This window comes from Tinamus guttatus, unplaced genomic scaffold, assembly GCF_059628265.1.
Source record: "Tinamus guttatus ecotype Peru unplaced genomic scaffold, ASM5962826v1 Tinamus_guttatus_pri_ptg000451l, whole genome shotgun sequence".
NCBI classification, from domain to species: Eukaryota; Metazoa; Chordata; class Aves; order Tinamiformes; family Tinamidae; genus Tinamus; species Tinamus guttatus.
Genome location: NW_028288985.1, coordinates 120,245 through 146,814, shown reverse-complemented (window position 1 = coordinate 146,814; position 26,570 = coordinate 120,245). Strand labels below are relative to the sequence as shown.

At 39.9% G+C, this 26,570-nt stretch overlaps 1 protein-coding gene across 1 annotated transcript; it reads left to right on the top strand.

Moving 5' to 3' along the window:
• Window positions 1-2,969: 2,969 nt before the first annotated feature.
• Window positions 2,970-26,142, top strand: TKT (transketolase). Its single transcript, XM_088532043.1, has 14 exons — window positions 2,970-3,148; window positions 8,129-8,246; window positions 9,285-9,398; window positions 10,123-10,220; window positions 11,766-11,957; window positions 12,859-12,977; window positions 14,379-14,572; window positions 15,196-15,360; window positions 16,554-16,710; window positions 19,646-19,776; window positions 21,126-21,209; window positions 21,397-21,490; window positions 23,302-23,424; window positions 25,842-26,142. Exons 1-14 carry the CDS (start codon window positions 3,042-3,044, stop codon window positions 26,027-26,029), a joined length of 1,884 nt encoding a protein of 627 aa, XP_088388169.1. The 5' UTR covers window positions 2,970-3,041; the 3' UTR covers window positions 26,030-26,142.
• Window positions 26,143-26,570: the final 428 nt, after the last annotated feature.

Here is a 26,570-nt window from a genome sequence, read left to right as displayed (position 1 = left end):
TTTTTCTTTTCTCTTTTTTCCTTTTTTTCTTTTCTCTTTTTTCTTTTCTCTCTTTTTTCCTTTTTTTCTTTTCTCTCTTTTTTCCTTTTCTTTTTTTCCTTTCTCTCTTTTTTCCTTTTTTTCTTTTCTCTTTTCTCTCTTTTTTCTTTTCTCTTTTTTCTTTTCTCTCTTTTTTCCTTTTTTTCTTTTCTCTCTTTTTTCCTTTTCTTTTTTTCCTTTCTCTCTTTTTTCCTTTTTTCTTTTCTCTCTTTTTTCTTTTCTCTCTTTTTTTTCCTTTTTTCTTTTCTTTTTTCTTTTCTCTCTTTTTTCCCTTTTTTTTCTTTTGTTTCTCTCTTTTTTCCTTTTTTTCTTTTCTCTCTTTTTTCTTTTCTCTCTTTTTTCCTTTTTTTATTTTCTCTCTTTTTTTTTTTCTCTCTTCTTTTCTTTTTTTCTTTTCTCTTTTTTTCCTTATTGTGTTTTTCTTTTTTACTCTCTCTTTTTTTTTCTTTCTGCTCTCTCTTTTTTCTCCCTCCCCCCCCCCCCCCCCCGGGACTTTGTGGGTTCTTTTTCTTTTTTTTTTTTTTTTTGGATTTTGGGTTTGTTTTTTTTTCCCTGTTTTTTTTTTTTGCTTTTGCTTTTTTTTTCTTGTTGGTTTTTCCTTTTTTTTGTTCTTTTTCTTGTGTTTTTCCTTTTTTTCTTGTTCTTTTTCTCTCTCTCTCTCTCTCTCTTTTTTCTTCTTTTCATCTCTCTCTTTCTGTCTCCCCTCCTTAGGACAGCCATTTTCTAACAGCTGCTCTCAGTTAGCCTGGGGCAGGGCTCAGGTTAATACGCAGAACTGTGCTGGTAACTACTAAATTTTGTGTCTTTGCCTACACCAACAGGTAGGAGATCCCAGCCATGCAGATCTGTTTAGCACAGAAGATGGTGCCAGGGGCTGGTTTTAGAGTTCTAGTCCAATCTGCTCTAAATACCCCAACATCAAGAGTGTGTTAGCTTTTTTTTTTTTTTTTTTTTCCCCCATTACTGGTGTGTTAGCTGCCTTCTCACAAAGAGCGAATTTTCAGCTTTATCTTCATTTGAAAAGAATCCAGCTTGAGCTCTGAGACCACTCTATAATATGAACAGAATTGCAGTAAGCCAGGATTCACCTCAGCAGTGAGCTTCGGAACTCAGATAAGTATCTTTAATGGGGCACACTGAAAATTGCTGCTGCCGTGAAAACACTGCTACTTTTCCAGTAGTTAAGGTAGCTTTTACAGTGTGAAGAGGAGACTCCTGAATCTGTAGATCTATAGATTTTAGTGAGTCCTTGGGTCTCTCCTAGTCTCCCTCATGATTTCCTTGGATGTCGCAGCTCCAGGCACAAGCAGAGCACAAGGAAGTCAAGTGCTGTTCCACCAAAAGTGAAAAGCCTCCTGCACATCTGGCAGCCCCTTTTCTCTTTCCTCAGCCAGGCTCTCTTTTACTATGGTCTCCTGTGCAATAGCCATTAATTAACAAGCATTACTTAATCACAAGCTGCTGTGTTGACATAGCACGGAGGTGCCTCAAGGCACTTGGAGTAACTAGCAGACCTGCCCAGTAACCCTTATACTTCTCGGCTGTCTGTGCTGATGTGGCTTTGCTCGTGTCATTGCCGTTACAGACTGCTGCTTTAGGGTTCCTAAATTCAAACGGAAGTTTACAGCCTTCCCATCAGGCTCTCCCACATTCCAATGTCACTATCCATGGTATTTCAAAGGGTAGCATTAAAGACAAAAGTGGTGGGTAACTGGTTCTGTAAGAAAAAAATCAAGTAATTGGCCTAATTACTTTAGAATATAGATTAAAGCCTAGCAAGTAGCAGTTGTAGCAGCTAACATTTGCATAGTGTTCTCTAAAATGAACTTGGAGCTTGGATGCTTCCAGATTTCCTTGTTTATCTCCATTCCTGAGTTTTTCCTTTTTCCTGAGTTTCTGAGGTTCTCATGCCAGTGGAGAGGAAGGATTTTGAAAATTTTGAGGATTTTGAAGTTTTTTTTAAAAATCTTCCATTTTTGAGTTGCACATTGTTACTTTTTAGCTGCACTTCGCCACAGGAGCATGGCTATTCTGTACATATAGGTACTTTTCTTTCCCTTCGAAGCCAAACCTCTTTGGTCTCGAAGACCAAATATATATATATATATATATATTTCTGTCCTCTCTCCTTCCTGTCAATGGTACACATCAGTACTGTCTTCTGAAAGTAGATGATGATAGCGCTCATTCGCTAATACGCAGGAGTTCACTTTTAAAGCATATTTTGAAATGTGTTGACATTGAGAAGATCATACAGCACCGCTGACAAAATCCAGGACCAACTGCTAGGAAGGGGGTGGAAGGTTCTCTGAAGGAGGACCAGACTTGGTGAGTGAAACTGCAGGTAGGTGAGTTTTTCAGAGATTTCTTTTTTTTTTTTGCTCCTTTTCTACCTATTTAAGCACTTTCCCCTCTTCCCCCAGTGTTGATCCCTAACACCACCAGGGTTTTCTAGAATAAACTCGAGCTGTTTAACTTTTGACAAGTTAAGTCTGTAGCTGGAACGACTGCCATGTCTGAGGCTTCAGAATTGTTAACAGAAGATATTTTCTGAAATGATTTTCTGATTTATGAGGGCCTGTAGGGTCGGTATTTCGCGCCCAGCGGCTCCGTCTTCATCAAACACCGCCCTGCGCCTCGTGCTGTTCGGTGCCTGCCCCAGCAGCCCCAGGCACGTCTCGAAGGGAGGCTCCCGCGGTCGCTGTTCGCCTCTGCTGGGCGCGGAGCCGCCGGCGCCGCCGCGGCGGGTCCGTGCGCGGCGCCTCTCGCCTCAGCGCAGGGCGGGAAGGCGGGAGCGCGCGGCGCGCAGGGCGCGTGCGCGGGCGGGCGGGGCGGTGCCGCCCCTGGCGCGGGGGCGGGGCGATGCGCGCTCCCGCCCTCCCTCCCTGCCTCCCGCGCCCTCCTGCTCCGTCTGCGCCGCGCGCTCCGCTCCGCACGGCCCGGCCGCGCCGCGCTGCCCCGGCCCTCGCCCCGCGCCGCTGCCCCGCCGCCGCCCCCGCGCCATGGAGGACTACCACAAGCCCGACCAGCAGACGCTGCAGGCGCTCAAGGACACGGCCAACCGCCTGCGCATCAACTCCATCAAGGCCACCACCGCCGCCGGCTCCGGGTGAGCGCGTGGGGCGCGCCCCGGCGGGCAGCGCTGCGCCGAGGGGCTGGCGGCAGCCGCGGGAGGCGGCGGGGCGCGTGCGGACGGAGGGGGAGGCCGCGCGGGCGGCGGCGCCACGCGAGCCCCTCCACGCTCCCCGGGGCCGTGTCCCCCGGGGCGGGCGGCGGGCGCTGCCTCACGCCCCCCGCGCACAACGGTCGCCCCTCGCGTCCAACGGCCGCCCCTCGGCGGGGAGGAGGGGGGCAGTGAATCCGCGGCGGCCCACGGTGATGCAGGGCTCGGAGGAGAAAAAAAAAAAAATACCAAAGAATTTTTTGCCCGAGGCGCGAACGGTTTCTTTTTCATTCTGTGCCCGTCAGTTGGAACTAATTCTGCACAGAATTTCAAGTGAGCCCACGGGGGATTATGTGTGCAATGCCGGCAGTCTCGGCTGGGCAGTTTATTCAGGCCTCTGGACAGGATTTAGCGCGGGCTCTGATGTGTGCAGATTCCAGGGTGAGCCTTCCTTTGATCCTGCCGTACCTACGGAAAAGGGGGGGAAAAAAAAGGAAATCACGGCAAACAATCCGTTTTTGCTCATGTAAAATTAAAGCCATTTTGTCTGCTTGAATAATACACTCGAATGCTTCACTATAGAATAATGGTCTTCTTTATCCCATCCTCCTGCAATTTCCTCTCTTTTGACATTTTTTTTCGAAGCCAGATGCAGTGTTTCCCTCCCCCAGCACGCAAAAAGAAGAAGGAAAAAAAAAAGGTTAAAGGATACTAAGGCTCGTGTGGAGAAATCTGGTCCCTTAACATTTTTTTCTCGAGCTTCCTCTTTGAATTGGCTTTGCCCTCTGCAACGTGTTTGTGGCGGGGCCGCGTCACACGGCGCTTCTCGGAGCGTGCAAGGAGTGAACTTTGCTCACTCCTTTTGCACGTAGCGAGCAGGAACGCGGCTGTGGTTCAGAGTGGGGCCAGGGAGCCCCCCAGCTCCGGGGATGGCTTGTTTGGTCCAGTCGGGCAAGAGAAGCACAAGATGCCCCAACAGTTGTGGTTCTTGACTCCTTTCCAGGCTACAGTATGATATTACACAAGCCTGTGTGACCCTACAGGTAGGGAAAATGGGGCTAAATCTGCGTAGTACATCTGGGGCTTTGCTGTTCACCTTCTAGTGCACGCACCAAGGTGGCCATGGAGGGGGTGTGTGATATCAGTCATGTTATCTATGGATGCAATTATCTCTGTTTTGCCCGACAGACAATTAAAGATATAATAATGGCCTTGGTGCAGCCTTTGCTTTCTCTTCGGCTGTCCAGGAAATTCAAGAGTAATGCCATTCCTCCCATATTTATGAGCAAATAATATAAATTATTTAAATTATTTTTTCCCCTGGTTTGTATGTGCTACAGTTGTGGTGAGTACTTTTGGCACTTCATTAGTGCATACTGTGGCTTATTTGGGGGCATTATTATGAGTTAGGTAGGGTATGAAATTGTTACACAACCTACTACTGAGCAGGTTATGAAAGATGGGCTCTAGAGGGAAGCCTGAGCTGTTAGGTTAGATTTTCTTTGGCTACCAAGATACTGATGTAGCAATGTGCCTAACAAAAGAAAAAGACATTTAGGGAATTCACAGCTGGTTGTAGCATTAGTCAAGTCATATGCATTTCTAAAGCAGATATGCATTAAGATTATGGTTTTAGATACCTGAATGAGACAGTGAGCTTAGCTTAAAGTAATGGTATTTGATACAAAAGTGGATAGTTGTTTGAATGCAGGCTATACTTAAATAGGCTTATTGTTAATAAAAGATTGAATTGTGCTTACTTTGACTCTTTTAAGGAAGTTGATGTTTATTAAAGGTGTCAGTTGTAAAAGTGAACTTACTTGCAACACATGAGCTTCAAATAAAGCAGAACCTGCCTACTTATTTCAAGGAACTATCTTCTGTAAACTGTGACATATTTTGCAAGAAACGTGGTATGAGGGTAGATATGACAAGCCAAGTCTTGCATCTTTACCTATATTAATTTTATTAAAGCAAATGCAGGCTTTGTCTGGACAAGGGCTAAAAAATCAGATAATCTGATCCTGAAAGTGCTTGAATATGTAATTTTGATATGAGGAGCACTTTACCAGCTGCAGTGGGGGGCAAAAAAATTGTTAAACTATAAATATTTTCATATACTTGATCATTTTTCTCTACCTAGGGTGTTTCAAGTTAGTTGTAAAGATTAAGACTTGCTTTTAGGGTGTAAGATTTTTTTTTCAATAAGCAGTACAGATGGTTGGACCAAACCAATAGAATCCTATCTGTAGGTAAACTTCTGCAGGTTTGAAGCAGTGCCTGGCTTCCTAGAATTCAACTGTTACGCTCTTAAAAGTGGAAGTTGCAAGAATTTCTTAAGAGACAGTTAAATTTCATAACATGGAGTGTTGTCACTTGTCACAGTTTATGCTCCATTTGAGTTTAGTTTTATTCTTCACTCCAGTATTCTGCTTTAGCATTCCAGCATGATTCTCTTTACATGAAGTATGTAGATGGAGCTAATTGAAATAGAAATTGAGTAAAAATACTTTTGTATGCTGGAATGATTATTTTGTCCATTTTTGACAGTCTAGGATTTCAGTTTTGAAGTCCAATTCTAATAGAGTGGGCCTTAGTTTCTTGTTAAAGGAATATATATATATATATATGTATGTATGTATATACATATATTCAAAATTAAGACAGTTCTTCAGTAGAGCCTCTCTGGCAAAGAAACTTATTAATCAGCCTGCAGCTTCAAAATTCTACATTATTTACCAGTTTGAGCGAAATGGGAAAGGGTAGAATAGTGAGGAGTCATTGCCTCATCCCCCGCTGCATCCCATGAGTGCCCCATGCACATTTCCCTAGGCCTAGCAAGGACTTCTCGTTTACAGAACTTATCAGAAAACCATGAGTAAATGAATATACTAGTAGATCTAGTTAAGATGGATGTAATTAAACAATGTTTTGTAAGTGGATTTCAGAATGATTTCTGGTGTTTGAAATATATAAATAAATTTTGGTTGATAACCAATAGCTTAACAAGATATTTCAATTTTTCAGGTAATTTATTAATTTTTTATACTTTTTTTTTATATTTCCATATGCTATCATTTTAGGTTGTTTAAAACTTTTTTTACCAAGACCAGGAGTTCATAGAAGTATGGTTAAGTATAAAGTTAATAAAATTCAAGGAATGAAAGCTTTAAACAAGCATGTAAGGCTTATCGATTAACTCATGTGTACAAATATTTACTAATATGTTTGAACCGTGGTTTAAGCCTAATTTTTCTGGGCCCCTTGTGTGAGTTCTTACTAAGGGATGGACACTAACCATAGTTCTTATTTTGCTAGTGTTTTGCATGTTTTTATTCTCAAATTACGGCACTATTGGGGATGATGGGAGGGAAGAATTATTATTATGAGAAGAAAATACTCTGATAATCTGTTCTGTTAAAAGTGTTGTCTAATCCTAACATGCATGGTAAATGTATTTGTGGAAAACAGTGAGATGTGACACTTGTGGTAAAATGGTCCTGTTTTACGAACAGGCTTCAAGATTTTAACAGAGTATATCACATTAAAGATGAGAATTAAGTATTTGTAGAAAAGAAAATGTGGTGAATTTGCACTTTCCTTTCAAGGCTTGTGCGAGTTTTTGCAGCTCTCGCTTTTATACTGTTCCTGTGCCATGGCAGCACCTACTCTTGTCAAGAATGATCCTGTTTATACCAGTAAATATCTGAAAAATGCTGCTCTATATGTTCAATAAAGACTTAAAAAAAAAACCCTTCTAAAACCTGATACCTTTTATGTTCTTGTTAAATGCATAAGGGAAAATTTAAGGCTGATTAAAAGGAATGGTGTAATCTTCTATAATAGTTTAAATGAAATACATACTTTTGGTTGGAATAAGTCAATATTTACATCTGGAAATAACCCTTTTTATGTTACTTTATTCTTGCTTGTTGCTGCCAAATGGCAGCAACATGGTGATTGGTTATGAACTGGGCCTGAATATTTCCAAATTACAGTGGAAGTATTCATTTGTGCTGCTGTTGAAAAATGCCATCCCAGTAAGTTTAGTGGAAAAGAAAGACTATCCCAAGTATTTTTTAAATGTTTGGTGTGCCAGCTGGATGAGTGTTTTAAAATGATCTCTATTGTAAATGTAGAAAGTATTAGTCCATTTGTTAGCTAAAGAGTAACCAAATTAATATTTTTCAGTGTGCAGTTGAACATATTTTTAATAAACTTAACACCATGAATTTCTGAATTCAATTTAAACGAAATGCAAGGAAGACATTATTTAATCCTAATTTTAGTAAACAAATTTCTAGTTCTATTTTAACAGCTCTAATGGTAAAATAATATAGATAAAATAGATGGAACTTAACATATTACAGTTCTAAATGTTGCAGAACTTTCTGCAAAAGTTAGTTCTGTGTTACCAGTTCCCATCTGTATAATGGGGTCCGAACAAGTCACAATGCCACATTTTAAAATTCTTCACCCAGTGGGTGTCTTAAGTACCCTGGAAAGCTGTTTTTGTTTCTTCTATGTTAGCATGGACTTTATGCCTTCAGATAAATAAATGCAGTGTTATTTCAAGCACATGGTGAATACTGTTTCCTGTGCTTCGTGGTCGTCAATGAGGGTGATAATGTTTGGCATGAAGAAGAACACAGAGCTCAGACAGATATGTCCCTGATTTCTCACCAGGGCCTGTCTTTTAATATCCACTTTGGACTAGATAACAAGGCTCCTTTTGTCACAAACTACAGCTAATTGGCATTGGGGTAGTGGTAGAGGGGATGGGTTTTCAGAAAATGTAAGGTTTTCATATAAAGTTGCATTTTTTAATGTTGAGGAATAGGGGACTGTTAAAGTGGTATTTTAAAGGTGAAGTTGTGAGCAAACACTAATCATCAATGATAATCTTGGGTCTGTCTTGACTTGTAGCCACCCTACATCATGTTGCAGTGCAGCAGAGATTATGTCTGTGCTGTTTTTCCATACCATGAGGTACAAAGTGCAAGACCCCAGAAATGCCAGCAATGACCGATTTGTTCTCTCAAAGGTAAAATCACAATTGTTACACTTTACTGTTGCAGAGATGTCCATAAGCTAAATAGACCTGTTTTCCTTGACATAGGGGCAGTTGAGGGGCCCTCAGAAAAGGTGCCTGTAGACAAAATGGTGGATGCAGTGCTCTAGGGAGGCCGATTTCATTTCTGAATCGGGCCTCACATGGTATGTCTCAGCAATACTGCATAGCTGATGGTGCACGCCTGTTACATTGGATGCAACTCCTGGTGGTTTTGATTGCTTTTCTGAATTAAGTAAATAGATAGGGAGTAAGTAATTAATGCTGAGATGGTAAAAGAAGTAAGAGAGGATCACTTCATAATATTTGCTTTCTTCCTCTAATTATTTAACACGTCTGCCCAGAGTTGCTAAATGGCTTCAAAACTCTGCGTGCTTCTTTACTTCTTTTTTTTTTTTTTCTTTTTTTTTTCTTTTCTCTTGACTCCTAATGAGTCTCTGATTATAAAATGGCTGCTATTTGCAGCTGTCCAGATGGATCTGGCCACAGTGATCCGAGTGTATGAAGTCTAAAATTTGATTATTGTCACTCATTGCATCTTGCCTTGAATCCGTATCTATTGAAGAATTTCTGATGGGAGAAAACTTAGTCATCCATCCTCTAATTGGTGGATGAAGTGGTCTGCTCTGGGAACTGATAGCCAGGCAAAACGAAGCAAAGTTTTTTGTTTTGTTACTGAAATTGCTCTCGGAATTGAATCTGCCTGGTTGATAGAGAGCTGTTTACTTTTTCAGTGTGTGTTTTCTTGAGGATGTCCTAAATGGCCCTCGAGTTCTGTACTCTTTCCAAACTAGAAATCTAGTTACTCTAGTCAGCTATTTGTGATGTTCCAAGCAAAGACTCAGGGGACTTGGAAGCAAGCATCGGTGTAAGCATTACATAAGTCAATCCCTTTTTAGTGGGCATAAGATTCTGACAGCAGAGTTCAATTTGTCAGCTTTGTAGACTTTTGACTTGATACTAGGATATTATGAAACTTGTGCTGTGTTTAAAACTTATGTTTCTTTCTAGGGTCATGCAGCACCAATTTTGTATTCTGTTTGGGCAGAGGCTGGATTTCTACAAGAAGCAGAATTATTGAACTTGAGGAAAATTGATTCTGTCTTAGAAGGACACCCAGTACCAGTGAGTGATAAGAACCTTTGCTACAAGATGGTGTTTTCTGTGAAGTGAGAAGTACATGTATTTAGCAGCAACTTTTATCAGCTATAGTACAGGAGAGATAACAACTTCACAAGAAGGATGACGTGTTCATATGAAGACTTAAAAAGCGAGCTCAGTGTCCTGATTGGAATGACTGTGCAAAATTACTTTTAGTGTTGATCCCCTACAGTCCTGTGTCTCAGTATTTTCCATATCAAAAAGGGTGGGATTTTCTGTTTGTTTTGGGGCTGGAACTTGGCTTTTCTGTCCTTTAAGCAGTTCTCCCATATTTCAAGAGTTTGCATCCAGCTTGGTTCATTTTTCCACGTCCAATAAGCTATCTCAATTGAAACATTTATATAGAATCACTGGATCAAAACTGTTGCTGTTAAGGCATAATTTAGAAATTACTAAGCCGCGGGTGCCACTCCCTTTCAGTGAAGGTGGTTGGCCTGTGGCACTGTGAGCATCGAGGTAGATGCATTGCTGGGAAACAAAAAGGAGAGCAGGACAAGATTTGGAGAGACTTCAGAGAGACTATATTGTAATAACTGAGAAACTGAATTCTGGTATGTGTTGAACCATCTTTTAAAATTTGCCTTAATAAAGGCAAAGGTAGGTTCTTTCTCCAGAGCCTGCTGGAATGAATGAGAGTTTAGATCCTCCGTTTCATAGCTGTAAAATAATAATTGTATTTTATTTTCAGAGACAAGCATTCACTGATGTTGCTACTGGATCCCTTGGTCAAGGTCTTGGTGCTGCCTGTGGAATGGCATATACTGGCAAATTTTTTGACAGAGCCAGGTAATTTCTTTTGTGAAAGGAAATATGTTCATATCTCAATCATAAATAAGTCCTTTTTTTCCTGCTATTCTCCATTCCCAAACCTAAACTCAAATTCAGGAATTAAGTGGCATTTTTAGTTTGATAATTACAAGGCCATTGCCAGGGAAACTGCCAAGGATTTAAGGATTAGCAAGAATTGGTGTATCTGTTCCTTTTGTAACCCAGCAGTATTATGAGATGATGTTCCTTAACAGAGAAGACATTAAGTTGTTGGAACAGCTTCTAACTTCCAGAGGGCAAATGATAGCAATTTTGAAATGTGTACATGTCTTCTTACAGGGAAAACGCGAACTGGAGGTATGCCTGTTCAAAGTCAGGCAGCAAATAATGGAGAACCTGAATCTAGATGTGGAAGTATTATGATCAATAACAGCACTATTGAATCATAAATTTGGGGTCCAAAACGTTACCTGAAGGCCACTCAGTTCTGCAGAGCCAGTAATGATGGCTTCTGCTGTTTGTTCTGCAGACAAGAGACGTAAATGTCCAAAGGCAAATCTGCATGAGGAAGAAAATAGCCTGATGTAGTTGATGTATTTTATGTGACAGTTCTAGTACATTCAAATCTTGGCTGCCCAGCTAATGTGTCCTACACTTCACTAGCTTAAAATCGTTGCTGCAAAAGATGACTTGCTGATTTTAATAGAGTTTAGCAGATGGTACAAGTGGGGGAAAAAAATCTAACCAGTGGTTACTTGACAGCAGAAAAAGGTGGTCTTGTATGCAGTACTGGGGAGCAGTTTGTGCGCAGAGTTCTGATTTAGCTAAAGGCAGGTGCCCTGTGAACTGCTTGAGAGAGATTCAAAGCAAAAGTCTGTAACAGCGTAATGACTAATTGCTTGCAGCTATTTTGATTGTTTTGTTTTAAAAATACATATTTCAAGTTAAATGTACCATTCCTTCTAAATTTTACTAGGTAATAATAATTTTGCAAGGATTTGCCATCTAAAAAAAATGAGAAAGCAAAGTGGGTGCCATAGATGAGATCAGGCAGTATTCCTTCAGTAGGTGGGCGAGTAGTCTGTCTATTCCCCAGATTTGGTTATGCCACGTGCTTTAATGTGTAGTTGAGCCCAGCTCCAGTTTATAATTTCCTGAAATGGAATTATCAGTAGCCCTTCTAGGGAACAGACATTAGGAATGAGGAAGGAGACAATAGCCTTTCATGCATTGTAGTGATACTGCTGAGTCACAGTGACAGTGGTTAATGGGCCTATTCATTCAAGCCATTTAGTGAGAGGTATAAGATCTGATTTTTTTTTTTCTTCTTTTTTTTCAGACAAGGGTTTGAAAAGGGCTACAATATATATATATATATGCTTACTGGCTAAAATATTTTAATTTTCTTTTCCTAGTAATGCATAGGTTTGAAATTAATGCATTAGGCAAAGTTTGAAATAAAAAAACCTAGCAAATTCTCACTGTAAAATGTCAGATTTTGCTTTTGATTTAATTCTGCCTACTAAAACACATCTTACTCAAATTTTTAATTTCTTTCTGTAGCTATCGAGTGTATTGTCTGCTTGGGGATGGAGAGTTATCTGAAGGCTCTGTTTGGGAGGCAATGGCCTTTGCTGGGTTCTACAAGCTTGATAATCTGGTCGCTATATTTGATGTTAATCGTCTTGGACAAAGCGACCCTGCTCCTCTGCAGCATCATGTTGAAATCTACCAGAAACGTTGTGAAGCCTTTGGGTATGTGATTGGAAGAAGTTTGGTGTTTGCTTTCGTTTGAGACTGGCTTTTATTTGATTTTTCTGGATTTTTTAAATGAGCCAAGGAAGATGGTTTTTCATGGTGTGTGATAGCTGGCCCTCTTTGTTTGTCACTTTTAATATTCCTGCTCTACAGAATGTTTGCTTAGAAGAAAAGGCCTGTTTACCCCAATAAACTTATTAAAGAATCTTCCAGCAGTTTTTATCAGATCAAATGCAAGATTTATAAATATTTATCTTGCCGAATGTGCTGTTATAGCTTGTAGATCCAGAAAAAGGGCATGAAAAAGCTTAATTCTTGGGGGAATTCTTTGTATTTTGTTGCATAGGCTTTCTGTTACTTTAGACATGTGTATTTTCATATAGCTAGAGAAGTTCATGACAAAACATCTGTCTTTTTTGATTATTTTGTATTTAAATTATTATGTATTTCAAGGTTAATATCTTCTTTCTTTTCATTTTTAACAGATAATAAATTTACAATTAGCAAATTTAGCTGCCATGAAGATAACCATGGACCATGCTTATGATTTTAATTGATTTTCAGTGTTATTTTTTAATTTACTTTTGTATCTGATTTGCTCTTATGATTAAAAATAGCTATTAAAGCCAAAAATATCTAGGATAAATGTGTTAAGTGTTGATTATCCATTTTACTGATATCTGCTTTTAAGCTCTCTGTGATCCGTTCACCTTATAAAAGAGAGGACTACAATATTTTAAAATTTGAAAACAATACAAAAGATGTATTTTGCTATCTTTTGGATTTTTGAAGAAAGCATTGCATTGGAACTGAATTATTGTTTATTATTGTTACTGTTAACTGCTGGGTGTCGCATGCTAAAACCCTTAAGAAACAGTTGATCTGTTTGTGTTCTTAGCTGGCATGCTATCATCGTTGATGGACACAGCGTAGAGGAACTCTGCAAAGCCTTTGGCCAGGCCAAACATCAGCCAACTGCTATCATTGCAAAGACTTTTAAAGGAAGAGGCATATCAGGTAATTAAAAATAATTCATTACTTGGCAGACAACATGTATATGCAGATTGTTGCAATCAAGGTGCAGTCATTAGAAGATTTATCACGCTTCCCTTCTCTCCATATGATCAAAAAGCAGATGTTCACGCTGTTTTTCTCTGTTGTTGCCCTGTGCTTATAGAGTGCATTGGCTTGGCTCTTTGCTCTTAAATATTTGAATCATGCAGCTAGATGCAGCATGGGTTGACTGGACTTTTTTCAATCTCACTTGCAGAATTTGTTTTCCTCTACTAGCAACTCTGCTTGAGTTATTGCTTTTAAAAGATGTTTTCTACTCCAGAGAAAGCCAAGGAAAGAAGCATGGGGCTGCATTACTTGGTCTTGAAAATTGCCTTATGGAAAGAAGGCGGGTTTCTTGGCTTGCTTTTGATCCTACGCCCACAAAGAGCACTCTGAGCAGAGAAGGGAGTAACCTTGTTACAGAAGCTCCTTGCTGCTCCCTGTGTCAGAGTTGAGTCTGTGTGTCACCAGCTAGGGAGTATAGATACACAGAGGCTAAAGGATGCTGCATTTACCATTTGGCAAAGTTGTATAAGACATGGAGAACTTAAGATACCTGATCTCAAACCACACGTTGTTTCATATGATCTAGTCTGTAACTTTCACTGAGATACAGTAGTTCATAAAAATGATGGAGTATGTTGAATACATAGAGGTACCACAAATTCCTAGGCTCAAACAGGTTCTAAGAGCCTCCTACAGTTTTCATGCAATGTGAAATTAGGTAAATGCCGTTGCCAGCAGTTAGATGTTTGCCTGGGCATTTGAGCCACATGTGTGTCATGCAAAAAGTTTTCCAAATTGTTTGTACTTCTCAGCAGTGTTAGTGCTAAGAAAATGATTTTGGTTCTTGTAGGTGGAGGTGGAGGAAATGTGTGTTGGCTACCTAGCATTCTCTCGTTAGACTGGACTCTATGTCTGTTCAGAATATAGAGATTTCTGTGATTCTGTTTAGCTACAGGTTTTAGCAGTGCAGCATGAATTACTCTTTCTGACCAGCTAAAAACTCTTAAAAATAAGAATGAGTATCTTGGCTCCTTTTCTTGAAATTTTCAAGCAAGATTCCAAGTCAAAGAGGCAAAGTTAACTAGAGATGCAATTTTGCCCTTAGTGCCAAGTGAATGAGCATCTTCAGAAGCTTTTCAAATCAAAGAAGTTATAAAATTTTAGGGCTTGTGTGAATTCAACAGCTTGATTAATCATGTTTTGAAACTTAGAGATGAGTTTGTTTATTTAGGCGTAGCTGTTGAAATTTCATATAAATTGTTCACATGTGCTTTTTATCTGAGTAAAATCCGCAGATAAAAACTTTAATAGCCTTTTTTATCGTTTCTTACTTGTAATGTAATTTTAAAAATGCAGGTGTTGAAGATAAGGAAAGCTGGCATGGAAAGCCCCTTCCTAAAAACATGGCTGAACAAGTCATTCAGGAAATAGATGACAAGATCCAAAATAAGAAAAAGCTTTCTCCTGCCCTGCCAGAAGAAGATGCACCTATAGTAAATATTAGAAACATTAAGATGCCTTCTCCACCAAGTTACAAAGTAGGAGAAAAGGTACTCCTTTTTTTTCCTATTTGTCTTTGTAGTGTAATACTTTTTTACAGAAGGTAGGAGCAGTTATTAGAAGTTATCTCTTGCCACAATTTCTCCTGGTTACCCATTCACTTCTATTTTCAGTATCGTGGTAAACATGTATCTCTGCAGTGTTACCTGATGATAGAGGCTCAACTTGCTGGTGTGGGGAGGATATGTTAAAATAGGGAGATTCAAATCACTCCTCAATTTCATGCCCATTTCAATTATCTTAACTGTTTTGCATGTGTGTAAAGTAGCTCTAGAAGGTCTATTCATGGTAGGATAAGTAGGAGCAGAAATTGGTCTGTTGATTTCAGAGACCTATCTGAATATGGTCTTCAAAATTTCCTAGCTGGACTGATATAAAATTAGTGTTTTCAATACAGGTGTTGTGATACTTGAGTGTATTTTCTCTTTCTGTTTATTCTGTGTGTAACTTCTCATATGTCTTTGCTAATGTGCTTTTGGGGTTTTTTTGTTTGTTTGTTTGTTTGTTTTTAATTGTGTGAATAGACTCATGGGGAAAAACAAGAAAAAGGAGCAAAGGAAAGTTACAGAAAGAGCAGCTTAAACCAGTAACTACTGTTATTTTTCCTTCCTAGCTGGCTACCCGTAAAGCTTATGGTCTGGCACTTGCAAAACTGGGCGTTGCCAATGATCGAGTTATTGCTTTGGATGGAGACACCAAGAACTCCACCTTTTCAGAAATTTTTAAGAAAGAACATCCCAATCGCTACATTGAATGCTACATTGCTGAACAGAACATGGTAACTGGTTGCCTGTTTTGGTGAAATATTAGTATTACACAACAGAATCTGAGACTGTTCTAAGTCTTACTAGAAAGAGTTTTTAATATTTATTTTTCACATGGTATTCATAAATATGTAGTTTTTGTTCACTGCTTAAGGAAAAATGGGACTGTTGCAGGTGTTTCCAAATATGATGCAACAGTAGTGCTACTAATCATTCTCCCCTAAATTCCTCAGTAAAAACACCACATGTAAAAACAATAATGTGTTCCATATAATGCTTTGTAGAGCGTTAACTCTGAAGATGCTTGTTAATTTTTTATTTCCACGACATGACTAGTTTAGCTGTATGCTAAACTTGAGTAAAAAGAGGAGGACTGGGAAATAATTAATAAAAAATAACCTGATGGCATTTGGGCAGAAAGGACTTAGATGATTTTGCAATCAATCTGGACTGAATCTTCAGTTGCACCTGTGTGGGTTCACTGAAGCAAACGAAATTAGAGACATAAATTCAGGCAGAAACTGGCTGTTGACTTTAATGGTTTATACCCTAAGAACCCACAGGCTGTCTCTTGCAAATTTTATGCTAGGGCAGTTTCATGAGCTTAAGTCAGACATTTCATCTTTACATTGGCTTAAGAGAAATTTAGCCATAAGAAACAGACATTTCTGAGTGAAGTAAAAATATGGGGCAATTCTAGCAATAAACAATTTTATTCTATTCTCCGTCATGTTGAAAAAGAGCCCTTCTAGTACATACGGGTTCAAATAGCATGGACGGATCCATTCTCCCTCTTTAATGCTAGCAGTTTCTGTTTGGTGGAGGTAGTAAAACCATGTCCTTTGGACTGAAAGTGTAAGCCTTTGATCCAGGCCAAGAAATAAGATAAGAAGGGGATAAGTCTTTAAACTCTCAGAATGACTGCTTGGAGTAGATGAAGAAAAGAAGCTGCTAGTAAGGATCAGCAATAGCACTGAGAAGATGAGGCAAGGAGTAGAAGAGTCACTGGAGGGTAGATGCTGGGAGAGAGAGAGTTGCTTCTCTTTCCTTTTTTTTGGAAAGGCTGTTGATGAGGAGCAAGACTGGAGATGGATCTTTTACCTATTTTGAGATTCTCACTAGAACAAACGTCGAAAGCCATAATGCCCATGGATAATTTCTTGGAAACAAGAATTTCACCTTTTCTGTATATTCTCCCTCTTTCCAGGTGAGCATCGCAGTTGGCTGCGCCACTCGTGACCGAACTGTTGCTTTTGCCAGCACCTTTGCCACCTTCTTCACCCGGGCATTTGATCAGATCCGTATGGCTGCCATCTCTGAGAGTAACATCAACCTCTGTGGGTCGCACTGTGGTGTTTCGATTGGTAAGGGCAGCCTGTGGCTATTTGTCACCAGTCCTCTATCCTTAATGCTAACTTTCTAGCATCAAAAGTGACCGATAATGTGTTCTGGGGACTATCAATAGTACAGCTATGATGGTTACAAAAGTGGCAAAGTTTAGAGAGAGTAATCATGGTTGTAATTTATTTTCATCAGATACTTTTCTGCATTTGGTAAGCATGAGAGAGATTTCATTTTTTTTCAGCTTATCTCCACTGTTTGTTTGCTTGATCAAAAAAAAATCTAAAACTAAACAGAAAAAAGAAAAAAAAAATTAAAACATCACTTCCTACAAACTTTACTACTCAACAAGGATTCAAAGCAAGGAGCTTAGGTTCCTTTGCTTCTTTGCTGTTGGCACATACTTTCCCTAGCTCTGTTTCGCATTCCCTAAAATGGGAAAATAATGGTAGTTATTCTCACACGGGTGCTCTTGTCTAAAGATCTCCAAAATATAAAGGATAAATACTACTATGTTTTATTACACCTTTTAATGTCATCCATTTGAAATAATTACTTAGACTCATCTTAGTGTTTCTTACTACTGGAGCAGTTAATATGTTTGTTTAAAAACAACAACAACAAAAGAAAAACCTCACAGTGCTAATGAAACAGGAACTGGGAAGCTGTTATGCAATTCAGGAACCTGGCAATATCTTCTCCTGTCTTTGCTTCCCATCGTATCTGCTTGGTACATGTCAAATCATATTGGTGTTTTGCTTTTGGTTTGAGGGAGGGTTATTTTTTTAGTCAAATGAATAAAGATCACCCATGAAAATAGGAGCAGACTTGCATACCAAGCAGGAAAATGCCAGTAGATTTTTATGCTTGAGAAATTACTAGGTATTTGTAGGGAAAAAGAACAAGGTGGATTGCTGACAGAGCTGGTGAATTAAGACTCTTTGTCTAAATGAGTTATTCAGTTGATTTAACGCTTTTGGTTAGCACAATACTGTGGAGGAGAGCTTGTATTTTTTTTTTTAATTTTCAAAGCAAAATAGTTTGACCTATAGTATTGGTAAAGTTGTACTGATTTATAAATATTTCATAAAAGTGTACAGTCCGGTCCAGAACCTACAGTGCTATAGGGTATGCTTTAGTAGTGGAGGCTTTAAGTCAAGTGTATCAGATTATGGCTTGTGTATGTCATTAAGGTAGGGATTCTGTTACAAGCCTCTTTTCTCTTTAAAGTCAGTCCTCCCACCTCTTCATAGTCCAATCAGTAGTTCAATCCAGTTTAAATCTTTTAGGAAGCAGCAAAGGGAATTGATGCAAAAGCCAATTATAGCTTTGGTCTTTGCTCATTTGAGAAGATGCAAGTCCTATGCGTTACCTGAATTGCCTCCAAAACTACACTTTCAAGGTTCAGTTTTCAACATTAGAAATATCCTGCTGGGGCTGTGATTGGGAAGTGCATAGTTAGAGTTATAAAGCTGTTTGAGTTATAAATCTGATTTGGGCTTCAGTTTGTTCTTTTGCAAACGTCTTTGAACCCTAACTTTTGCAACAAGGTTGTAAAAGAGAATTTGTTAGAAATAATCATTAGTAATTGGAAAATTCAATTTTAAATAGAAGGGTATGAAGTATGTATACTTCCTATAAGAACTTCAGGCTTGCAGAGAATTCCGAATCCCAACTAGGTCTATGATGAAAATCAAAGATTTACACAGCAGTTTTAGGTAGACCAGGGCTTTTGCTGTTTTGAAAATTGGGCCTGCTACTTGTGTTTTTCCTAATTTCACTTTTATTGTACATATAGCTCGTCTGGATACTTCCTAGGAAGGAAAAATTCCCATTGAAGTCTCATTCAGTCAAAATGCACAGAATGCATCAGATTTAATGAGCGACACTGAAAATCCTTTTGCATGTCATGACTGAAAGATGAGACTTTTTTCCTGATTCATGGCTACTTCATTAATAAATGTATAGTGGTAGTTCATTGATTTTTTTTTGTTTGTTTGTTTGTTTTTAATATTCTTAAAGTTCTTCAGGGTTTTGTGCTCCTCGTATGAAAATACTTTCCTCCTTCCTCGTGCACCTGTGGTTCTTGAGTAACAGGTAGTGGGTGCATGTGGGAAGGCTTATTGCCCTGCTTCTGCTCTGCAGGCTCTGACATGACTGAACTCAAAACTCTTTGCATGGTTAGTTTGGGATTGTGCCGTTCTCAAAGCACTGTTACATAAGATCTTTGGGGGCAGGGAGGCTGTGGTCCTTTTCTCTCTAACTATGGAGAATCATGGCACCTCACACATGTTCTGGCTAACAATTCTTTTCATAGATCTGCAATTTATGCTCTCTAGCGCTTGAGCAGTTAAATGATCAATATGGATACCCTGCTGCTCTAAGGTTTTTTTTCTTTTCTTTTTTTCTTTTCTTTTTTTCTTTTCTTTTTTTCTTTTCTTTTTTTTTTTAAATACTATCAAATCATACATACCCTTCATTTAATCTTGAAGTGAGCCTAAAATTTTGAGAGTAGTTGTTTGGCTCTCGGCTTCTGATAGAACACAAGCAATTCTCCTTTCACATTTCCAGCAGTTTTAACCTAGAATCACGTCACTGACTTGAGTGTAAATTTTGCTTATGCAGCCTTAGTGTATATAAATCTGAAGAAATTTGGATACCTTGTGACCCTTCTCCTGCTGTATTTGTACCCTTCTTAATTTGGCTGTTTTCCTTTTGCATTGTTTATTGTTGCACTTTTTCTTTTTTTTCCTTTTTTTTTTAACTGTAGTTCTCTTTCTTTTTAGTCTCTTTCTGTCTTTATTTACTATTTAGAAGGTTCCAAGTTTGAGAAGATGATTCTATTCTCAAGCAGGTAGACTTGCATGTCCTGTGTGTGCCTGATTTTATATATATGTATTTTTTACGTTGAACTTCACTATATTAAGACATCACCAAAAATTCTTGTAATTCCTTTAGGTGAGGATGGGCCATCTCAGATGGGACTGGAGGATCTGTGCATGTTCCGGGCTGTTCCCAATGCCACTGTATTTTACCCCAGCGATGCTGTAGCCACTGAAAAAGCCGTGGAAATAGCAGCCAACACCAAGGTTTGTATCACAATATTTCTGAGTTGGAGGATGATATTTTGGGTATTTTTTTGTACTTTTATTGTGGCTGCTGGCATGTTTTTTTCATGCTACTACCCACAGAAATTGTTTTAAGGACTCTAGCATGGCAGTAAGATGTTTTTACAAGGAGAGGTTGCAAAAAATTTTGTCCAGGCTAGTGTCAAATGAACTGTTTGGGACTCAGTCAGCTACATTTGGGGGAATGTAAATGATTAGGCAGTGATTGCAGGTTGGGTCTAAATCAGCCCAGAAATAAGAGCAAGGGCAACTTTTTGGTACTTGTCAAACTTTTGGCAAGTGCACCTTTACTGTGATATTCTCTTAGCCAAATTTCAAGGTGGATGTATAGAGAGAGATTTAACTGGAGGATTTTGATAATCAAGACTAAATGCATTGAAAGCTCAGGAATTCGATCTTCTAGTGACCTAAGAACGTCTGTTTTTTGGAGTTATTGAGAACTTATACTGCTCAAAAGCCTCCCTGGTTGTCTTTAGCTCCTCTGCTGATGATAATGGCTTGTGGTTAAACTAGACTATGTCCTAAGAGGACTCTTCACATGTAGCTGCAGTTTTCTGATTTAGCTTGCCCACCTTCAGCTAAATTTGGCATAATAATGATCAAACATCAATGGTAGTGTAGGCTGGATCCTTTAAGCCTTTTCTTGATTGATACTTCTCTTGGCTTCCATAGGAATTTACTTGAGCAAGGAGCAAATAATCTGGAAAAAATGCCTTGTTAATATGACTTTTATGTGAAGGAATATGGGAATTTAGTATGTAAGAACTGAGACTAGTGGTTTGTAGAAAAAGTTGAGGGGGGGGGGAATAGTAAAGAGGGAATGTAAAGAAGTGTGAGAGAAAGATTAGACTTAAGCAGTGATTAGTTATCCCTTTTGGGATGGCGTATGGATATTAATTGCTGGAAAGACTATTTCCTTTCTTTCAGCTAAATATTTCTTTAAAGTTTCCAGAGGAAATATGACAGAGGTATGGCAAAGCTTTAAGATCCTAATTAACTCAAGTAGAATTCTGTATTTCCAGAAGAGAAGTGGTGGTCTTGGAATTAGAAAGATTGTACATTACTGGTGTGCTTCAAAAAGAGGGTAACTGTTCTGTAGTACCTGAAGCAGCCAGCTGTCAAAAAAGCACTAGTGCTCTAAGCAGAATCAGGGGAGCAGGAAAGCAGTAGATCCTGATATAACATGGAAAGATTGAAAATAGACAACTGTAAAAAGTAATTTTGTTTTATTATTTTGCATTGTGTTTACATATTGGTATGTCAATACCTTTCTGTTTTTGTAACTCACGACATGTCTACTTTGTAAACAGGGCATTTGTTTCATAAGAACCAGTCGTCCTGAAAATGCTGTCATTTATAACAACAATGAGGACTTCCATATTGGACAGGCAAAGGTAAGGATTGTGTAGAGAATTATAGAATCAGGAAAAGCAGGCCAAGTTTCTCCTCTCAAAGCACTTTTTGCTTCTAAAGAGTTCCAACACCAAAGATTGAATCCTTTTAATTAAAGCTCAAAAAAATGTTAGAAATTTTTCCCATCAATTACACTTATTCTTAATAAATTGAAATATTTTCTTGCAGGTGGTTCTGAAGAGTAAGGATGACCAAGTGACTGTGATAGGAGCCGGAGTGACTCTGCATGAGGCTCTGGCTGCAGCAGAGCAGCTGAGAAAAGGTGATCAGACTGGGGAGTCTTTAACCTCTTCCCCCCTCCCCTTTTTTTCAATCATTTAACACAGCAAAGAAATCAATACCAGTCACTCGAACTGCTCACCCTCTGTACTGGTAAACATTGATTAATTAAAATGTTACAGGCAGCCAGTCAGCTGTTAGCTGATACAGTGCAACAGAGTATGTATCTGCCAAACTTAGCCAGTTGAGTAGGTTTTACTTAGCTTAGTGGCATCAGTAGTTGTGAAAATTGCCAAAATGGACAGATACAAGTTCTGCTTGGATTTCTGTCCATCTCTTAAGTTTCACCTCTAAGCAGAATCTCTAGGAGGAGTATAAGAAGTAGGAGTGATCCTTCCCTGGTGCGTTGTCCGTGCAGGCCAGGACACTGGCGTGGTAGAACACAATCAGCCTGTGGCCAGCTAATGAAATACAGCTGGCACTTGAACTGTAAAACTCTGTACCTTTACACAGTACTGTTGATACATAGTGCCTGCGTGTAGGTATCGTTCACTGCTAACTTGATTTTGAATAAATGTATCAACATTTAACTAGTGTGGAAGGCAATAATCCTGTGATCGAGCTCAAATGCACAGACCTTATCTACCAGAGAAAACAAAATTCCTTCAGTGAAATAAGAAGAGAAAGGAACCAGCAAAATCCATCTGTGAGTCAATAGCCTACACCCAGGAAGAGATTACAAATATTAAGAGGTAATACAATTAATGGTGTAGGTGGCTTAGGGATAGCTTTGCATGCTCTATCTAGATATTCTGTCCTGACCTTGGGCCATCAGGCTTAGAGCATTTGGAAAACTGTATTTTTAAAACTACTTTTTTTTTTTTTTTTTTTTTTTTTTTTTAGTGTGTGTGAATTTGTAGTACTTTGGAACACACTGCTGATCTTAGAGTGTGAAAAAACAGTCTTGTAGAAACACTCTCTTAGAGCAGAGTCAGTCTCATACTTAAAAGCTGATACAGTGGCTGCTAAGTATCTTTCAGACATAACGGTGTCACCAGAGTCTACCAGGGGGTTTCTCTGTTATATCAATTCCTGGATGCTGAAGCAGATTCTTAAAGTGGTGGATAAATAGCATCAGGCAGACTGGGCCATAAGCTCCTCTGCTGGGTAGGAGTTAAATCTGTATTCAGCTAGCCAGAAGCAGACAAAAGCTCACTTGATTTGCTATTCTTTATAAACAATCATAAGGAACTTGGGCCAGCCTGCTGATGGCAGGGTAAGATTTGTTTTTGCCAACCTGAAGGGTACTGCAGTATAGGCTGGGGAAGTTCAAACATGCACACATGACAGGGGAGCAGCCTGGAGCGAAGGGCTTGAAATGCTCACAGATGAGGGCTACAAATAAAAGAACCCAGAAGGAATCGTGCCTGACAACAATTAGGTTGATGGTAAAATAAAGCTTCATTCTGGGGAAATGTGATTAATAGCCTCAATAGGAAGGGTACCACTGTGGCTAGATTGAGTTCTTACCTGTGGGAAAGCCAGGGGAAGTTTTGCTTTGCTAATGAACACTTGCAGTACTCCTGAGTTGCTTACCCAAAGCTTCTGTGTCTCAGGTTTGTCTGTGAAAGATGAATATTACTATCTCATGGGGTTCATGAAAGGAGGGAATATATATAAAGGTCAGAGTTAGTTGGGCTCTGTAGTAGTCAAGCTGTTAGTAAAAATACCTGGGAGTTGGCAGAGATAATATTCAGAATTGCTTTAGGAGATTCTAGGCATTATCTTGTACCCTTTGTATTGTTCTACATTCTCCAAGGCTATATTGGAAGTAATTTCATTCTACTTTTGCAGAAAAAATCTTCATACGTGTCATTGATCCCTTCACTATAAAACCTCTGGATAAGAAAACAATACTTGAAAATGCAAGAGTGACCAAAGGCAGAATCATCACTGTTGAGGACCATTACCATGAAGGTGAGATGAGCCCAGGAAGTTATAACTCCTACATGAGGCCCCCAGGGGCTGCGTAAAAGCTCACAGCTTCCTCCTGGCCTGAGGCACAAGTATCTGGCCTTACTTGGTTCAGCTAAAACAGAAGAGAGGTTTTAAGTCTTTTCCGTTGCCCCCATGATTATAAGCTTGAGACTAAGTGTTGAAAGCTTTCTGAGATAATAGGTTAATCAGAGCTGCCTTTATGATTAATTTGGCTTTGTGTGTCCTTCTTTCTGTGGGAGCCAAGTGAAATCCTGGTTTTTGTTCCCAATTAGAATATAAATTCCGGCTGTGGTGCAGTGAATCTTCACGGAATAGATCCAGATTGGCTTTACAACGTCTGCTCTGCAGCCTCTTAGATTACAGGAGAGACCGTTGCTGTGTACTTTTTTTTAAAGCTTTCTTTGTGTCCAAAAACTTGCTCCCAATTTGCTTAAAGCTGGATGGTTTGAGCAGTTATCTCTGGGATAAGCCAACACTCGTTTGCTTCTCCTGGTTTAGGTTACCACAACTGTGATAGAGCAGATCAGAGTTTTGTGCAGCCTCACCAGCCTGTTTTCATTTCTTGATCTCATCTGCTGACAAGGCAGAATCTTGCTGGTGTTTGATATTTTTAAGAGAAAAAAGCGCGTATGCATTTGCAAATAGGAGTTTCTAAGATGATTTCCAAATAAATTCTTAATGAAAAATGCTGTGCAAGAAAAGCAGAATAGTTTCTATAGAACTCCCCCAATTTTTGTATCAAAATTTTGTTTTCATAGGTAAAATGACTCCTCTACTTCTGCAGGGCCCTGGCAGGGTTCTGCAGGACCTCAGTTCAGCAGTTGTTCAATTGATTAACTACTTTGCTGCCTCATGCTTGCTGGCGTATCTTGTTTGCACAGGTTTTCAGTGACTTGCCCCTGCAAACATGTCCCCTGAGGGTGAGCCCTTATGCAAACAGCAGCTGCCATGGCTTGCACATCAGGCTCACCCCTTGGAGGGGGGTTGGCAAAATTAGCAGAGGGGCAGCTGTGAATTATGGCATGGGAATTATGGAGCATTAGCCCTAGAAAGGGGAACGTCATCCTGCTCTAAAGGGAGCCCCAGTCAGGTGTCTGAAGTGACCTGCATTACCACAAGTCCTAGTTATATCATACTTTTATTCCCGACTATGGGTGATAGTTCATCACTGAACCTCATCATATTTTAGCTACCTTTTCAACTTGAGACAAGTAACTTGCTGTAGATTTGCAAGAAGGCAAAATCATGGCACTCAGAGGTGAAGAACACATTTACACCGGCCCAGCTGTCTGTATGATGCCATCAAGGCAGCTCAAGTGGAATTCATCACCAGCCCACATCACTAATCTTTCTAGCCACGTCCATAGAAGTGGCTGCAGGCTGAATGTGACTGGTTGTCACACGGAGCCCTGAGCAGGGATGAACCCTGTGTCCCTAGGCACAGCCCGCGGGCAGAGCAGTGCTGAGGTGAGTCCTGCAGGAGCCGCAGAGCGTGCGCTGCTGGCACCAGCCCTTTTCTTTTTCCCTTGTACTGCTGCCTCCACCATCTGTCTTGCTGCCGCCCAGTTCCACACTGCACCCCCTTGACCCTGGTGGTGACTCGGTTTGGGCTGAGCCACATGCAGAGGTTCCATGTATACATTGTATGCATGTATATAGACAATGTATACATGCACGTATGTGCGTTAAGTAACTTGGGTGCCCAAGAGGAATTACAGAAGTTGTAACAAGGTCACACACTTAAATGCTGTGAGCTTGACGGGAATTGATGCATTCAGTTCCTGAAGTATGTTTGTAAATATTCCTTTATTTAAATATATTTCTACTTAAAGTTTTGCCTTAGTGACCAGTGCTGAATTGTTGAGGGATTCGTGATAGTTCTGTCCATTCTAGAGGTATATTTCGCACTGCCAGTCTGTAAGTTCCTAAGAAGTGTCAGGCTGCTTGCCCTCAGAGTGCCTGTGAATAGGAACATGTTTTCACAATGGTGAACTTCGGCACTCACAAATGGTGGAATTGAGCATATGTTATATTATGATTGATGCTTCTCATAGGCATGTGCATTTGGGATTGAACTCACTTTGACTTCTGATCAGATATGAGTTTTTACAAATTTATAAAATCCTGTTGAAACAAGCACAGCAGAAGTCTGTGTTAGAGCAGGGTGTTAAGCTTACTTTTCTGACGCTGCAGCCTCTGGGACTGGCATCGTGATCCATCTGTCCCTCCTAGGTGCTCTCTCAATAACAGTCCACCCCTCAAGCTCAGCGCTGCTCTCCAAAAACACAGACAAACCTGGGGTCTCCTCTGGAGTTTTTCACTCCTTGGCTTTGAGATAGGAGCAGCCGTTGCCTATGGAAGCAATCCATACGTGGTGTTTGTCCTTCTCTTCGCAGGTGGCATAGGAGAGGCGGTGTGCGCTGCCGTGGTGGGGGAGCCGGGTGTCACCGTTCACCGCCTGGCCGTGTCTCACGTACCCCGCAGCGGGAAGCCGGCTGAGCTCCTCAAGATGTTTGGCATCGATAAAGATGCCATTGTGCAAGCTGTTAAGGTGGCAGTGTCCAAATCAAGAAATGCCGAGTAGTTTGAAGCATCTCGTGCTGTGTTACAGGAAAGCAGTGTTCAGAGAAGTATTGTAAGTTTAAGGCAAAGGTGCTTTGTGTAGAGAGTTCTAATAAAAATACCAGCTTAAAACAATGTTTTTATTTTTTCATGGGATTTGAGGCGGCGGCAATGTGTTTTTAGTAACTGAAGAGACCTATAGGTTATTTGGAAGTTGGTGGCTGCTGTGCTTTGTCTGCCTGCAGTGTGGCAGGGGGATTTTTGCTTTGCAACCAACCTCCCCTACTGCAAGCTCCAGCTTGGAAGCGGAGGAGTGTTCGCTGTAAGGCTCCAAGTAAACTCTGCTTCAACGGGGATATGGTGTAGTAGACATAGTGGCATGGAGTGAATCAAGTTACTTTTTTGTTTGATGTTTGCACCAATTTACTGGTGAAGATTAGAATTCCACCTGGAGGGGAGTTACTGCCAGAAGATTTCACTAGCCCCCTTTTTTGGACAGAAATGTGAGACATTGGATGGGGTAATGAAAACCAGGAATGTGTGTTGAGGAAGAGGGTCATTAA

Bases quoted from the DNA above. Each gene is read 5' to 3' on its own strand.
- TKT (XM_088532043.1), top strand. From the start codon at position 3,042: ATGGAGGACTACCACAAGCCCGACCAGCAGACGCTGCAGGCGCTCAAG. The intron at 3,149-8,128 runs GTGAGCGCGTGG...CTTGACTTGTAG, and splicing joins ACCACCGCCGCCGGCTCCGG to CCACCCTACATCATGTTGCA. The intron at 19,777-21,125 runs GTTTGTATCACA...CTTTGTAAACAG, and splicing joins AAATAGCAGCCAACACCAAG to GGCATTTGTTTCATAAGAAC.